This window comes from Chiloscyllium punctatum, chromosome 4, assembly GCF_047496795.1.
Source record: "Chiloscyllium punctatum isolate Juve2018m chromosome 4, sChiPun1.3, whole genome shotgun sequence".
NCBI classification, from domain to species: domain Eukaryota; kingdom Metazoa; phylum Chordata; class Chondrichthyes; order Orectolobiformes; family Hemiscylliidae; genus Chiloscyllium; species Chiloscyllium punctatum.
Window position 1 is genome coordinate 85,160,313 of NC_092742.1, and position 18,071 is coordinate 85,178,383.

The 18,071-nt window shown below is 38.3% G+C and overlaps 1 protein-coding gene across 4 annotated transcripts in view; it reads left to right on the forward strand.

Annotated features, from left to right (window-relative positions):
• The window catches only part of pcnx1 (pecanex 1), a 280,941-nt gene that overhangs the window by 40,091 nt on the left and 222,779 nt on the right, over positions 1-18,071 (forward strand). For all 4 annotated transcript variants that reach the window (XM_072569208.1, XM_072569209.1, XM_072569211.1 and 1 more), the window contains exon 2: positions 15,052-15,260. In XM_072569208.1, coding sequence (XP_072425309.1) covers positions 15,052-15,260 — 209 coding nt within the window. The remainder of the gene's footprint in view (positions 1-15,051; positions 15,261-18,071) is intronic.

Genomic DNA, 18,071 nt, shown 5'->3' on the forward strand with positions numbered 1-18,071 from the left:
CCCCCTTTTTATTGAACATTTTTAATAAACATTTTTCTTGTTTGTGAATTATGCTAACACAGATGCATTTGTGGATGACTTTATTTCTTGAGCTGTTGATGCCCTTGTGGCATTGGTGGTCCCATGATGGAGTGACTCGAATTAGACAACATTATAAATAAACTAATGAAAGAATGACATTATATATCCAAGCCTAGATGGTGTATGGGTGTAGGGGAAACTGCAGGTGATGGTCAAGCTTACAAGACAGCCAAGAAATGTTTTGAAGTAAGTAGACCATATAATCTTTTTAATGATCTATGTCTCCTTGCAGTAGATGAGAGTAATGAAGGAAAAATAGCAAATTATTGACCTGGTTGGGAAATTGACTGACTGAAGCTTTCAAAATCGAAAGAGAGAAAGGCATGGTCAATAGAGACCAGCTATTTTTGTTGTTTAGGGGGAACCAAGATGGAACGACATAGTCTGAATGTTAGAGCAGAGTGAAAATAGAAAAACATCTTTAATGTACAAAGAATGGGGCGGAAATGGGATGACATTAGCACAGTTTTTTATTCTATTAAATGTCCCCTTCAATTGTTCTTTTATGTAATTTTCTTTTCAGATTTGTATAGTTCGATTTTATCTTTTAATCAAGGTCATAGTTCTGAATTAGGATGTATGACTGCTTAATACCGATTGTATTCTTGATATGTCTTGTTATGATAACAAGAAACTGATAACAAAGAAATTTAAGCTTCTAGTTAGTAGCTGAATGGGTAAAACAGCAATGTTTCACATTAAAAGATGTTTATTGTAACAAGTAGACTAGAAGTACTACTTACTAAATGCTAATTTTGAAAGCAACTTTAAAGCTGCTGAATTGATCTTTTGATCTTTTAACACAACTGAAAAAATGTATTAGCAGGAATATGTTACACTGTCTTTTAAGCAGGCATTTAATTCTTCCCAAACCAGTCCAAAATAATTCTTGGCTCTCAAGGGTTCCCTTTGCAAGTTTTTGTTTCTTTCCCTGCCTGGAAATGTTTAACTCCAGGACTATCCTTTATCTGAATTTTTTCTCTTAGAGGCTCTTTCTTTACCTAAAACTTGGCAAATCTTCCAGCCTCAGTTTGACTCTTCATGAATGGATATCCTAATTTTTTTTTCTGTACCAATTTTGAAACCTTCAGTCAATTTTTCAACCAGATCAATAATTTGCTATTTTTCCTTTATTACTCTGATCTATAGCAAAGAGCAATAGCAATAGATTAGATTTCCCAATCTGAGCTCAAATTTTTAACCAGAATTTTGCATGGTGATCGTATCTTGCTGCTTATAGTTGGTCTCTTACTCTCAGACTCTGGCAGAGTAGCTTTGTTTGAGACCTTTTCAGAGATATCTTAGGCCCGTCCCATTTCGAAGCACATCTCCACAACATGTGAATCATATTGATCTTGCAACCAAATAGAAATGCTGATTAGCTGCCCTTGACTGTCTAGCTCTCCGTATATAGGCAGCTTAAAGCTCAACTGTTTATAAATGCCATTCTCAACAGTTTTCTTTCCAGAATTTTTCTTTTGTTAGATGTAAGTACTTTTGGTGCTTCTGATTCGTGAAAGGCTTGTGGTACCAAAATCAAATTGAGGCATTATAAATGGCAGCTAAATAAAATGACTTTGCAATCTAATTAATTACAGATACTAAAACTTTGGCATGGGGCCTCCAAGGTGGGAACAGTGAGTAATAGGTTTTGACTGGATGTGTTATTAGTAACCAAGGATCGGACTAGAAAGCCACATCATGTTATGCATCAATCAGCTTATTAGAAGAGAATGCATTCAATTTAAGTATTGAAAAAAAAAAGCTCTTGATTAATTCAGAATTCACCCTCCGAAAAGTATTGTCAAGCAAATGTTAATGCCAATCATATTTTTTCTGTAAGTAAATGTCATGATCTAACAAAATTATGGGTTTTTTCAATCTGGAGCTCTCACTCTTTAACCTTATATCCTACATGATATTTAAAAGTAGATTATTGAATGTAGAATTTTGTCTGATTGCTTGATGCATTTTAAGAAATATATTAAGATGAGATGTTCCATTCGCCACTTTATACAATTACACATTGCATAACATTTGCAAATTATATTTGGACTAGTAAGTATTCATACTTAAAGCAATATGAAGAAGTAACCTTGCACTTCTATTGGATGCAATTTATTTGTTGCTCCCCATTTGAGACGAAAGGATGTTTTTTATTCTCTCAGACCTCTACCTGCAGCCAACATTTGGAAAAGAAACTATGTGCTTTGGTTTGTGGATATTTAGAGTTCTAACTTAAGGTACTTCAATTAACTCAAGATGCAAATCTATGCTTTGTGAGTAAAAACAGACGGAAGAGAGGAGATGTACATTATCTAGATTGTATTAATGATGTGCTGTTCCTTTTTATATATGATCTTTGCAATCTGAGCACTCTGTTCCATCAGCTAAAAATGAGTTTAGCCAGTTGTCAGTAAGACAGCTGGATGTGTGATTTTTGCAGCTGGATCATCTTGCTTTGAGCTGGGAATGAGAGAAGGCATGATTGGTGATGAGTCTCTCCTTTTGGTTTAAACTGAGCCATGTCATTCATGATGGCCAAAACCATTGAATTTTTGAGAATTGTAAAATAATATTAAAGAGACAAACTTGAAGCGAAAGTGAGATCATGTTCATTTGAAAACTAGAATTTTATTTCTATTTTAATATCAGAAGAAAATAAAAGGCCATTACATGATATATATTTAATGTTGCTTATGCAAGACTTGGTCCACAAGCTATTCATATACTTGACATACATGTGTTATGTAGGGCTGAACAGATCCTTACTGACAGAATAAGATTAATGCAGTTCATTATAAACCCTCTGCACCTGCTTACCATTTTAAAACCATGAAAAAAGAAGCATTATATTTAGTTGTCAGCCACCTGCTACACACCTCGCAAAGCTGAGCATTAATATGAGCACTGACACCAGTGATCAGAATTGATAGTGAAGCTTCTTTGTCATTGGAGCCATCTTACCTTGTTATGAAGTGCTGGTTGTCTCTGGCAATTGAACACAGGGATGGACATAGAATCCCCTCTTCTGGCTAAATATTTTATTGTCCTCCACTGTTCATGACTAGATGCAACAGGACTGCAGAGCTTTGATCTGATCTATTAACTGTCATATCACTTTGCTTTTTTTAAAGTTATTATTGCATAGGATGTTGGTGTCACTGGCTAGACCAGCATTTATTATTGACACCTAACTGTCATTGATAAGATGGTGGTGAGACATTTCCACTGTTTCGTGTCCTGTAGTCTAACCAAAATTAGCATTTCATTATTAGGCATGCCTTGTGCTTTTCCTGGTATATTCCCCTGCATTCTTCTTTGAACCAGATTGATTTCCCGGCATGGTGACAAAAGCAGCCTGAGGGATTCCTCAGGCCATGAAATTATAGGTTTCTGTTGATGGCCAACATCAGTGCCTGGTTTGGAGTTGCCCTGAACTTGCCCTTATAACATTGTGTCAGACAACAACAGAGAATGCCCTTCGTGTGAAGTCAGAGCTGAGAATCCATAAGGACTGTGCAGTATTAACTGTAACTTAATAGACAGATGCACTAATATATAGGTTAGTAAGACGTCTTTCTGTCTTGCTGATTCTCTCATGACCTGCCATAGTCGCGGTATGGCAGATATATCCTTCAATACTCAGCTAATACAGTTATGATCCTGGAAAGTCACTAAAATACAGCTAGAATACATTCTGTTTCCTTGTTACTCTTGGTGTGCCTTCCAAATGATGCTCAACAGGTTCATTGTGCCTGTCTGTGCACAGGCATCTAGGTCAGTATGCATGTTTGTGCTTACGTGTGTTGGGCGTGAGTCAGGGGAGGAGGAAGAGAAAGTAGGCTACACTCAGCAGAAGGTTTTAGAACATGGAGCGTAGAACATTACAGCGCAGTACAGGCCCTTCAGCCCTCATCACCATCTTTGGAAAAAGGCTATCACTGTCCACCTGATCTAACCCTCTGATTATCTTGTGTTTCAATTAAGTCACTTCTCAACTGTCTTTTCTCTAACAAAAACAGCCTCAAGTGTGTTCTTGTCCATGTATGACATAATACTATGTCATTGTCAAATTCAGAGTGAATACTGAAGATGTCCAGCGCGACTCCACCCTAGAAATATAACACTGCAGTTTCATTTCTGATGAGTCTGTCCTCCTAGTGTGATTAAAAAAACTCTAGGAATGGTGATGATGGACTCTAGGGCATTGGCTGTAAAGTATTATTTACAAAGTACTATACAGTTATGTTAAGCAGTTGCTGAGCTAGTCAATAGAAGAATTTCCCCCACCATCCGCACATTTTTAAAAATTCTTTTATGAAGTAGGTATCAAGAAATGGCTGAAGGCACTTGGCACCCTGGCATATTTTGGCTGTGGTACTGAAGACATGCTCCAGAACTAGCTGTAATGTATTCCAGTTCAGCTACAATACTGACATTTTATGGGCAATATGGAAAATTGTCCAGCTATGTGCCCATTTAAAAAAAAAGGATAAATTCCAGTTCAGACAATTACCAGTCCACAAAGCAATGCAAAATATTGTAAACAGTGTTATCAAGCGGAATCTATTCAAAAATATGCTCAGTGATGCTCGTCTGGATTCTGGCAAGGCCACTTTAATATTAGATCTTAACGTAGCATTTGTTTGGATATGAAGAAGAGTTGATTTGAAGAGGAGAAGGTGAAAGAGACTCCCTTTGACATCATGACAAAAATTAACTGGGATATGGCATCAAGGGGAAATTTTACATTGGCTGTATTCATAACTAGCAGAAAAGATGATGATAGTAGTTAGAGGCGAATCATTTGAAATCCAAAAAAATCAAAGACAAGACCGTACGACATAGGAAAAGGCATTTCAAAACTAAAAACTATTCCCTGCATGTTCCTATATCTGCCAAGATGTCTCTTAAAAAATGTGATTTTTATCCACCACCTTTGGCATCGCATTCCAGGCACTTTACACTCTGTTTATTAAAAAACTTGACCCCTTTTACCTTTAAACCTATGTCCCCTAGTAATTGACATTTCTACCCTGGGAAAATGTTGCTGACTATCTGTTCTATCCGTGCCCCTCATCATTTTGTCAGCTTCTGTCAGGTCAGCCCCCTCATCCTTTGGTGTTCAAGTGTAAACATACCAAGTTTGTACAAGCTCACCTAGTAGGTGGCACCCTCCAGATCAGGCACCGTCCTGGTAAACCATTTCTGTACCCTCTCCAAAGCCTCCACATCCTCCTTGTAACATGCAGACCAGAACTGTGCACGATATTCCAATTGTGGCCTACCTAAAGTTCTACACAGCTGCAATATGATTTGCCAATTTTTATATTCTATGCTCTGACCGATGAAGGCATGCATGCTTTCTTGACCAACTTATCTACTTATATTGCCGCTTTCAGGGAACTGTGGACCTGAATGCCTCGATCCGTATGTATGTTTCTATGGTTCACTAATGTCCTTTATGGAAGCAAACTGCCATCCTTACTTGGTCTGGCCTACATGTAACTCCAGACCCAAAGCAATGTGGTTGACTTTGAACTGCCCTCTGGACAATTAGACATTGGCAATAAATGCCAGGCCTAACCAGTGACACACTTATCCAGTGAATGAATTTTTAAAAATGTTGATGCTATGAAGGGTTCTGCGATTTTTTTTTTTGTATTAGATCCTACATTATATCTCCCAAAACACATCACCACCTCTCATTTTTCCAGGTTAAACTATATCTGCCAATTCTCTGCCCAAATCTCCAGCCTAGCTATATCCTGCTGTATCATCATCAGGTACATCACTCCCCCAATCTTTGTGTCATCTGCAAACTTACCAATCAGGCCACTTACATTCTCCAAATTATTTACATATATTACAAGCACCAGAGCTCCCAGCACTGATACATGTGAAACACCACTGGTCATAGATCTGCAGTTAAACAAACACCCTTCCCACCACCAGTTTCTGTCATCTATGATTAAGCCAGTTCCATGTGCATCTTATCAGCTGACGGCGGATCCCATGTGACTTCACCTTTTGTATCAACCTGCAATAAAGGTGTCTGTCAAAAGCCTTGTAGAAGTCTATATGTTCAATATCCACTGCCCTGCCCTTATCAATCATCTTTGTCATCATTTCAAAAAATTCAATCAAGTTTGAGATGTGAGTTTCCCACACAAAGCTATGCTGCCTATCGATAATCAGTCCATATTTTTCTACATATATGTAAATTCTATCCTTAAGAATCCTCTCCAATACTTTACCTCCCACTGATCTAAGACTTACCAGCTTGTAATTTTCCAGATTAACCTGTTTGCCTGAAACGAAGGAACAACATTGGTCATTCTCTGGGAACTTTCCTGTGAGTAAAGAGGATACAAAAATTTTGTTCAATGCCTCAGCTGTCTTGCCTGCCTCCCTCGAGGTTTTGGGACAGATGCCATCAGGTCTTAGGGACTTGTTTATCTTAATCCTTTTCAAAACACCCAAGAGCACCTTTTTAAAAAAATATATATTGATATGTTCCAGAATATCAGTATATATCTCCCACAGACTTACCATCCACCAAATTCTTCTCCTTTTTGAATACTAATGCAAAGTATTCCTCCACCTCCACACACGCATTCCCTCCTTTTGTCATTGAGTGTATCCACCCTTTCCCTAGCTACCCTCTTGCTCCTTATGTAACTATAAAATACCTTGGGATTTTCATTAATCCTGTTTGCCAAAGATGTTTCATGCCCCCTTTAGCCCACCTAATTCGTTGTATCGTTTGAGGGCTCTGTCTGCCTTCAGTTTCCTAAACCTTATGTGTGCCTACTTTTTCATTTTGACGAAGCCCACAATTTCTCTTGTCATCCAAGATTTGAATCTTGCCATCCTTGCCTATTATTTTCACAGGAACGTGCGGATCCTGAACTCTAATCAACTGGCCTAAAAAAAAGCTTCCTGCATTCCATATGTGGATTTCAGATCAAGCAGCTGTCTTCAATCTACATTCCCCAATTCCTGCTTAATATTGTGGTAGTTGGCCTTCCCCCAGTTTAGTACTTTCATTTGAGGGCTACTCTCGTCCTTATCCATAAGTAACTTAAAGCTTAGAGAGAACCTACATTGTAGGAGCTTTTTCGTGGTAGTTTGCTAGACCGAACCATCTTGAACTACTTTTGTCAGTGATGTTCACTCCATCATAACATCAGAAATGAGAATGCTCAGTGGTTGCACATGGGTACTGAAACAGTCCATGCCTATATGCGCCAAGACTTTGTCAACGTTCAGCCTTGGGATGAATGTAGCTTGTAATGTTTTGCACTCTTGCATTGGGCAGTGACTGTCTCCAACAAGAGAAATGTGACCATTTTCATTTGATGTTCAATGACATTAGCATTGCTGAAACTTCCATTATCAACATCCCAGAGATCATCATTGACCAAAAGCTGAGCTGGACCAGCTATATAACTACTTAACTACAAGAGCAGGTTAGAGGCTGGGAATTCTCAGATGATGAATTCACCTCCTGACTCACCACCAGTATAGCACAATCAGGAATGTGATGGAATACTACTACAGTTATCTGGATGAGTATTGCAACATTCAAGATACCGTGCAGCACACTTGATCAGTATCCTAATATCATAAACATTTTACTCCTCAACTGTCAGTGCACGTTGTCCTATAATGCAAGATATTACCACAGCAAGTCACCTTGGATAGCACCTCCCAAACCCATGACTTCTACCATCCATAAATCAAGGATGATGAATGCATGGGAACTTATCACCTTGAAGCACCTTGCCAAGTCTCTTGCCATCCTGACTTGGATTTAGATTACTGTTCCTACAACTGCTAAGTCAAAAACCTGGAACTTCTGATCAGTGTTGTGAATACACCTACGTGAGATGGACTGCAGTGATTGAAGGGGATTTATTGCCACCGCATTGAGTGCAACTAAGAATGGGAAATGAATGCCAGCTTTAGCAGTGATGCTTATTTTAAAAATATGTTCATTGAGCACAACAAACCCATCACCAGATGTTTCTGGAACAAAACCAAGTGGTATTGGGTGTCGCTCCTCTTCAGCCAAAAATAAGCACTTGTTGAGGACCATCCTGGAGAGAGAATTTATATCCTGAATTCTTTTCCACCTACAGCAATCTCAGCAAACCTTTTACATTCTGGCCTTTTAATAATGATCACAAGGAGCTTTATAGTCTATTTTTTACCTTCTAGATGCTTTTTGCCCACCAAGCCACATTTCATTCCATTCTTTATCTTGTCCTTTCTCAGAACTCTCATAGATTTCTCTGTAGTTTCTCTGTTTTTCTCCCTGAATGGGTCCTTCTGCATGCAGTTAACGCATGACCAATAACCTGTCGATCACCAAACTGTCCCTTTTTTTTGTACTAGTATTTTAAATTATTCTCTTTGCTCATGTTATGTCCTCCACACTTTCAAAACTCATTACCCACTAAAATTTCTGCCTTTTGACTCTGTTGGAGCAAATTACTGCAAATGTTGGAATTTTTTTTGCTTTCATCTTTTGATCCTTTTGTGTTTGCTTATGAGTATCCCATCACCAAAATTTATTTTCTCAAAGTATTTTGCATTAGTTGCCAGCTCTCAAATCCATTGTTCTCTCTCCATAAGTTGTTTGAATATTTTCATTTAGGTTTCCAGACTTGGGTTAGAAACACAATTTTCCATGTTTATAACCATGATTCGTTATGTGTGTGTATTATATATAGTTAAGATCCCAGCTGATATTATTGCTAAACAAGTCCAATCCCAGTCAGGGACCTGGGTTGATCAATTTATATTTCTTTTGTTTTGGTTTTAGCAAAGTCTGCTCTCCCTGTTAAACAAACATGCCATGTTGCAGATTTTATTTTAACAATAACATGGAAATTTACTAACTAAAGAAATGAAAATAAAACTGAATAATACAAACTATCTACTTGAAATACAGAGAAGCATAGAACCCAAAAAGTGACAATCGGGTCTGCACTGATTCTCTCTGAAGAACATCCCACCCTGGCCCACCTTTTATCCTAACATATCTGGATTAACTCTTCACTCTAAGCTAACTTAACTAATATAATCCTTCCATCTCAGGCAACCCTAGCTTGTACAGCCATCATGAGTCACAGGTAGACAGGTTAGTGAAGAAGGGGTTTGGTATGCTTGTCTTTTTTGGTCAGTGCATAGAGTATAGAAGTTGGGTGATCATGATGCTGTACAGCATATTGCTTAGGCCACTTCTAGAAAACTGTGCAGTTCTGATCTCCCTGTTTGTAGGAAGGATGTTGTGAAATTTGAAAGGGTTCAAAAAAGATTTAAAAGGATACTCCCATGGTTGGAGCATTTGAGCTATAGGGAGAGGCTGAATAGGTTGGGGCTATTTTCACTGGACTGTTTGAGGCTGAGGGGTGACCTTTTCTCAAGGTTTATAAATTCATGAAGAGCATGGATAGCGTGAATAGACAAAGTCTTTGCTCTGGTTGGGGGAGTCCAAAACTAGAGGGAATAGTTTAAGATGATAGGGGAAAGATTTAAAAGGGATCTGAGGGGCAACTTTTTTCGTGCGAATGGGGTGCCAGAGGAAGTGGTGGAGGCTGGTATAATTGTAGTATTTAAAAGGCATCTGGATGGATATATGAATAGGAAGGGTTGAGGGATATGGGCTGAATGCTTGCAAATGGGATGAGATTAATTTAGGATATCTAGCCGACATGGATGAATTGGACCAAATGGTCTATGTACGTGGTGTACAGCTTTATGACTTTGCAGGATTGCCCCACTTGAAGTCAAAAGTGAAACTCTAGTCTTCCACCCTCATCGATGGGCATTTTGTTTGATCTTTAAAAAAAAGTTCTAGAATACACGTACAAACGTTTGAGACCCCCTTATTCAGATTGTTTGCAAGCCAACAATATAAGTAAAAGAAAGTAATGAACAAAACCCATTCATTCAAAAGCCAGACCTGAGAAGATTGTTTTAAAAAAAAATCATTGTGGGTACAGAACTGCTTACAAGTTGATGGGCTTTCTGTGCAACTAAAGTCATGAACTCAAACACCAGAAACCCAAGCTCACAAAAACATTATACACACACATCCCACAGTTTGGGTCAGTATATCTTTGTCCTTGTGACAATGTGTCAAAATTGACGCGGTTGACGACATTAATGCCACCTCCATTTTCCAGCTCAGTGGGCTAGTCCTCATTTTGCCTCTTAACTTCAGTAAAGTTCTCCTTTCAATGCCTCTTTCTTGCCCACTTACATCAAGATTTTGATTATTCAAGCCTCCTTTGGCTCAGTGTCCGTTATTTGCAATGCTTCTGGAACATTTTTGAGGTGCTGTATAAATGCAAGTTATCGTCTTCAGATTATGGCATAGCTACTATTTGTTTTTTTCTGTATGTCTTTAAATATTTGTACTAAACTGTGACTGAAGCAAGTTGAAATGTAATTTTTCTGTTATTGCTATTCAATTGCTAATTAGAATGAAGCTTGAACACAAGCCCATGTTTTTCTTGGCTTATCTTTTGCAAACTAAACACAAGCATTAAACAAATATTCTTGTTTTTTATGTCATGTTTTTTTTTAACTGTGGCAGTCATGAGATTTTTGAGTAATAAATCCTTAGGGATGTTGAAAGCTATAAATGAAACCCAAATGATAAATAACATTCAGTTCAGCAAATCATTTTGCTATCCACAAATTCCCAAGTTGCTCAAGTTCAAAATGTGTTAACAGAATCACCCTCTTGCTACCATATCTAGGGACTGACGTTTTACAATTGGGAGAAGACCAGCCCTAATGAAACTGGGCAATTTGTTAAAGTATCTGGGGGAACGTTTTGCGGACAATGATCAAAACTTCATTATATTCAAGATTGTTATGGAAAAGGTCAAGTTTGGGCCTGAAATCATAGTTTTAAACTGAGAGAAGGCTGATTTTCAATCCAATCAGATATGATTTGTCTGGAGTGGACTGACAACAGAAAGAGAGACCGTATAAGGCCAACATGTTCCAATGCAGAGAAAGGATGGGACCAACCAATCCAGCAAACCCTAGTTATCAAGTGATATGTTTTTGGATAAAGAGAAAAAGGGAAGCTTATGGCTGATACCAAGGGATCAAAACAGCCGAAGCCCTAGAGAAGTGTAGAATGTACAAGAGGGGAGCTTAAGTTAGGCTAGTGCAACAAAAATGCATGAAAGGATAATGGCACATAAACTAAAGGATTAAGCCAAGTTATTTTACAAGTACATTCAGTGCAAAAGGGTAACTAGGAAAAGAGAGAGGTCAGTTAAGGGCCATAGTGGTCATTTGTGCGAGGAAGTAGGGAGAAGGATATAGAAATCAGAGAGGAGGACAATGATGGAATTGAATAAATTAGCTTTGACAAACAGGAGTTCTGAGTGGCTTGGCAGCCTTAAATGTAGATAAATTTCCAGGCTCAGCTTCAACATATCCAAAGCTGTTGACTGAGACAAGAGAAGGTATAGTGATGGGACTAGCAGTAGTTTTCAATTCCTCTCTGGCCACAGAAGAGGTGTCAGAGGACTGGAGGACAGATGTAGCGCCGTTATTTAAGAAGAGAGGAAGGGTAAACCAGGAAATAGGTCGGTCAGTCTAATCTCAGTTGTGGGAAAACTATTGGAATTAATTCTGAGGGACGGAATTAACCTGCACTTGGACAGACACCGAGTAATGAAACTAATCAATATATTTTATTAAGAGGAGGTCATATGTGATCAAACTGAATTTTATGAAACTGTGACCATGTGTGTACATGATAGCAATGCATTCAACATAAGAAGGCCTTTGACAAGGTACTGCACAGGAAGCTACTGAGTAAGGTAAAGACCTATGATGTTAGAGGCAAGGTGTTAAAGATCATGCAAGAACTGTGGAAAAACACTACATCGGACAAACAAGCAGGAAACCTGCCGCCAGGATACATGAACACCAAATAGCCACGAAAAGACATGACCCACTATCACTAGTTTCCATACATACATACAGACAAAAAAGGATGTCACTTTGACTGGGACAATGCATACATCCTAGGATAGGTGAAACAAAGATACACATGAAAATCCCTAAAGGGATGGCATTCTAACCAAAACTCCACCAATAAACACATAGACTTAGATCGCATCTATCTTTCCTTGGGGGGGAAAAAAAGAACCGGAAATGACATCACTCACCTTAAGAAACCAAGACCTATAAACAGAGGTGGGAGATGTCAGCTGCGCTTCACCAGAGATTCTCACTGATGATGCCTTGTCATAGTGATGAAATGTCTGAAAGCAAACCTTCCAGTTCAGCAAGTTAACTTGCGTACTTGTAAATCACATTGCTGTGGTACTGGAATTAAAAATATCAAGTGGTTACTGTCTAGTGGCTTCCATTTATGGGTGTATAGCAGGACAATGTTTATTTCTTTGTCTCTCAAGTAATGAAAACAAAATACCATATGATACGACAGGAAATGTCAGCAATTGGTTTACACATTGTTGAAGTCAGCATCTTTAGGGTAGCCACAAGATAGTTATTAGAATATTCTGTTTTCTGCATTCTTTCTTTTGTGGTTGATTTATTTGCTGTTCAGATTTTTGGATGAACATGTCAAAGGTCTTAAGTCACTATTTAAAGAAGAGCTGGGGAGATACAGCTGCTGTCCTGGCTAATACTCATTCCTCTATCGGCAATGCAAAACAGATTATCTGATCATTATTCTTCTTCTTAACTTCAATTGTGAGGAACTGTCTTACCAGTTATGTGTCCTGCGGTGGCTTTGTACACCCCTTCCACTTGACCTCTATCTGGACCTGTTGGAGACTGTCCAAATGGTTAGAAATGTCATAGAGGTGGCTTCTTTTTGGGTGGTCTTGGATAGAGATTCCTGAGAGTCAGTGGGGATAGTCAATTTTTCAGGGAGATTTTAAAGATTTACTTGAAGTATTTCCTCTGCCCTCCTGGTAATCATTTGCCATGAAGCGAGGAGAAGAGAGCTTGTTTTAGAAGTAGTGTGTCAGGCATGCAAATAATGTGACCTGCCTAATGCAGCTGATTGACTGTATTCTGGGCCGCAATATTGGGGATGTTGATAATGGAGTGCCTATCTGCCATCGGATTGTATTTTGACTTCAGGAAGCAAGGTGGAGGGCACTGCCCCTGTCTGCATCAGTGGTCTTGAGGTGGAGATGGTTGAAAGCATCAGGTTCTAGGAGTGATGATCACCAATGATATCTCATGTTCATGCTATGATCAAGAATACACAGTGACACCTCTTATTCAGGAGGCTAAGGAAATTCAGTATGTCCATAAAAACACTAATTTATAAAGAGACACTGTAGAAAGGATTCTATCCGGATGCATCACGACTTGGTATGGCAACTGCTCTGCCTAGGACTCTAAGAAACTATAGTGAGTTGTGAACACTGCCCAGTCTATCTAGCAAGATTGCCTTCCATCCATTTGACTCCACCTGCACTTCTTGCTGCCTCAGGAAGGCAGTCAACATAATCACAGACCCCTCCCACCCTGGATATAATCTATTCCAACCTCTCTTTTTTTTTGTCAGGCAGAAAATACAAAATCTTATACACGTGTACCAACAGATTCAAGAACAGCTATAATTGGACTTCAGAATGGACCTTTCAAATTTTCAATTTACAGTTGTTCTTGCTCTTTGTGCACCTTCTCTGCAGCTGTAACACTTCACTCTGCTCTGTTACCCTAAAGCACTTGGTGTGGTTGATCTACCTGTACTGTACGCAAAACTAAACTTTTCAGTGTACCTAGATACGTGTGACAATAATAAATCAAATCCAATTCCTAACCCTCTAAGCCTTCCACACATTTTCTTTCCAAGTTAATGTTCGAGCTGATGAAATCCATTACTTTGTTTTGTTCCAATAATTGGCTTTATTAGTTGATTAGGTTAAATAGAACATGAGATTTTGCTTTTGCTACTGAATTTTTACAAGCGTGCCTTATTGCTCATTTGGCCTAAATATCTTTAGGAATGGATTTGGTTCTGTAAAATAATGTCAGATTTGCTGCAGTAACAAAACTTTACCTTATTACTTTTATACTTTTGAGATTTGCCATATATCTATCCTTCTATTGGTGCAGTGAGGAATGATATTGCCACATATGTCTTTTTATTTCTGCAGTGGGGGGTGCTATTATACACCCTCAGAAATGTAAATATCCCCATTTTGTTTAACATTCTACCAATGTGGACTCACTTGAGGAGCCTTTGCTATATTATTCCTCCTTATTGCAGTAGTTGACTCATGGATCAGTCTTGCATCACAGCATCCTCTTTTGCACCACTGCCCCTTTCTAATTTTGCTTGAAGATTTTGAGCCAAAGAATATTAAAATGCCAATCCTAAGGGTAGGTTTTGTGGACATTCGGAGATTCCGAGTCATTGAACATCATTATATAGCTGTTTGTGTAAGTTTGTTATTTACAAGTTGACTGCCTATCTTGCGAGAATGACGTCCCTTTTAATTATTTAATTGGCTACAAAGTGTTTTGAGCGATCTGGTGGCCAGGTAAAGTGGTGTGTATGTATGAACTTTCAAAATTTCTTTTATCCAAAAATTACATTTTCTATTAATAGTAAATAGATGTGGTCAGCCATTAGCTATTTTGGATTTGTAAGTTGCCAGTTCACTTTTGCTAATCTCTGAAGAGGCGTGAAGATATTTGCTTGGATTCTTTGCTGGTAGGAAGGAGAAATATGGAATCACTTTTTTATTAATCGTTATATTGTAAATTATGTTGATGTCTAAAGCTTCCCTCCATTATTTAAGTGAGATTGTACAGAACAGAAATAAAATTGAAGTAGGAAAATAATTGGAGTAAAGTTGATTTGATTTTTATATTTCCATCTTATAAAACATTGCTTGAAGTTCCTTAACATTTTTGCATTCTTACACTCTCTTGCAGGCTCTTCCATCAAGCATGATAATTGTAGGAAGCTACAGTGCTGTTATAGCAGCAGTGTTTATTGTCCTTAAAACAGTGAATTATCGGTTGCACCACGCATTAGATGAAGGAGAGATTGTGGATCAAACCAGCAGTGAGACAACTGACAGACATGCAAAAACTGAGCAACAGGATAGATCGTCAAGGAGAGCTGACAGCAATGGACCAGGGTGAGTGATTGGTTGAATGAATGAACTAATGTAGTCAATTATGTAGTATATCAAAGATGCAATTGGTTTTCAAAAATATTAACTGAGTTGCCTAATCACTTTAAACCATTACTAATAGTTTCCTAGGCAGTGATTACCTGGTTGCCAGAAATAAAATATGACTAAGAGATTATTTTAAGTGATTTATTGCAAATTCCACGACTCTGTTATCAAGAGTCTATTTTCCTTGGCTGTCTAAATTGTCTGGTAATCAAGTTTAAGAGCCATGATTTGTTGCAGTTCTCCATTGAGTTTTGAATATAATTGGTTGAAGCAATTCCTTTTCAACATGTCAATGCATTAGATTAGATTAGATTCCCTACAGTGTGGAAACAGGCCCTTGGGTCCAACAAGTCCACACCGACCCTCCACAGAGCAACCCACCCAGACCCAATCCCCTATATTTACCCCTGCACCTAACACTACAGGCAGTTTAGCACGGCCAATTCACCGAGCCTGCACATCTTTGGTTTGTGGGAGGAAACTGGAGCACCTGGTGGAAACCCATGCAGATGTGGGGAGAATGTGCAAACTGTACACAAACAGTTGCCCGGCGGGAGTCCCTGGCGCTGTGAGGCAGCAGTGCTAACCACTGAGCCACCGTACCGTCCCTCATTCTTAAAGCTGATTCTGAGATTCAAAATTTCCCATTAGTATTCATATTTTGAATTCCAAGATTGGATTATTGCAACAAATTTTCTCACTTTTAATACATTGTTAAACCTACTTATGGAAATAAGGGAATCTTTTAAAAAAAACTTTAAAGCAGTTTTTATATGATCATTTGAAGATACTCTGTGTGATGCAAGATGTTCCGTGATGTTGGGCTAGCAGTTGAAGACTTCACATTGTTTTGGGAAGGTTATTGTTTGATAAATTTTAGTGTCCTCCATAATTGTGTATTAGAATAACTGGCAGAATGATGCAGTTCTTCTCAGTTCTGTGCAGCAGCAAGGTTATGTTATTGAAAGCTGATCATGGTCACATTTTGGCTGAGTAGACTTAGAATGATAAGCAACAAGAATTAGCTCGACCTGTTTCATGGGGTTGTGCTCCTGTGGTAATGTGCACCTGTAATTGCTGAAAGAAAGAACTTGCATTTATATACTTGTCCTTTGGATGTTATAGAACACTCAACAGTGAATTAAATACTTTTGAAATGCTGTCACTGTAGTTGTTTAGACAAGCTCTTCAGCCAACTTGCATGTAACTCTATTGATAGTAATGAGGCAAATGACCAATAAATATTTTTCTAGTGGTGTTTGTTGAGAGATGAGAGTTGGCCAGGAGATGAACTCTCTTCCACTTCAAATAGCGCCATGGGAATCTTGTAGTTCACGTCAGCTGCCAGATGGGTCCTGAGTTTAATGATCATCCAAAAAACATGTAACCGACAATAATCTTTCATTTAATACTGTATTGACGTGTCAGCTTAGAGGTGACCTTGAACTCATAGCGTTTTCACATCTGTGTTTATCACCAAGCCAGACTGATTGTCAGTCTTAATTTGAAATATGGAAGTGGGTTTTGCAAGAAAGTTTGAAATCCCTAAATTTTAGTGGAAGTTGTGTCAATATATGTCACAAAATGCTGCAATCATTAAATCTACAACATTAGTTGTGAGTTAGCTATTAAAAACTTTGTAAATGTTAGAGGATACTCGTTGAGAAGAAATTTCTTCCTTAAAAATAATATGCAACCTATGAACTGCACTTTAACAATGCTTTGAGCATTTGCCAACTATAAGACAACTTGCCATTTCAGAAGCTGTTCAATCCAGATGAATATTTCCCCTGTAAAGAAAAAAAAATAAACCTCTTCAATGATAGGTCAAGGAGTAAGCATACTGAGAAAGGTGATAATAAATGATTCACAAAGGCTGCTTTCCAAAGTGGTCCTGAAGGCATCTCCAATACAATGTGTAATGTATTAATGTTGGTGATGCTAATAGCAACTGTTCAAAACTTGGTTCAAAAATCTCTTCAGTCTGATTGCATAAGAAATCTGTCAGTCTTAAGAAATCGTCAGTCTAATACAGAAATTCAGTTCCAATGCAAGCTGCAATGACACAAATCAAACTCTGCTATTAAAAGTTAGTGCAATATTTTCCTTGTTATTGTAATATCTTGCCTTAAGTGCAAAGAAAGAAAATGTATGATATTTGTATAGAGCTTTTTTTATGATCTCCAGACATTCCAAGTCTCCGTTTTATAGTAATCTTGACATGTAGTCACTGTTGTAATGTAGGGAATTTAACACCTAGTTTGCAAACAATGAGCTGTCGCAAACAGCAATGAGGTTAATAACCAAATGATTTGCTTTAGTAATGCTAGTTAGGGATAACATTTGGGCGGAGCACTAGAAGATCTTTGCTGTCCTGCGCATCATGATGTCTGATAGCTTTATTTGACGGAACTTAATGTCTCCCTTGAAAGGTGGCAATTCAAGCATTACAGTACCCATTCAGAACTATATTAAATTGTTGGCCTAGGCCAAATCTCTGGGGTGAGACTGGAACTCATAATTTTGTAGCTCGCAATTTTATATTTTGGCTTATACGCAAAGTATACCCCAAGCACCTTCCGAGTTTTCAGTTTGGCAACTATGTAGCAAAGGCAGAATAGTATTAATCCAGGATTTTAATCTTAACATAGAAGGGAGAGCCGGATATCTGCCAGAAATGTGAATTTCTAGACTCTGTCTGGGATAGTTTCCTACAGCAGAGTGTCTTGAATGTGACAAGGGGACCAGCAACGTTGGATCTCATAATGA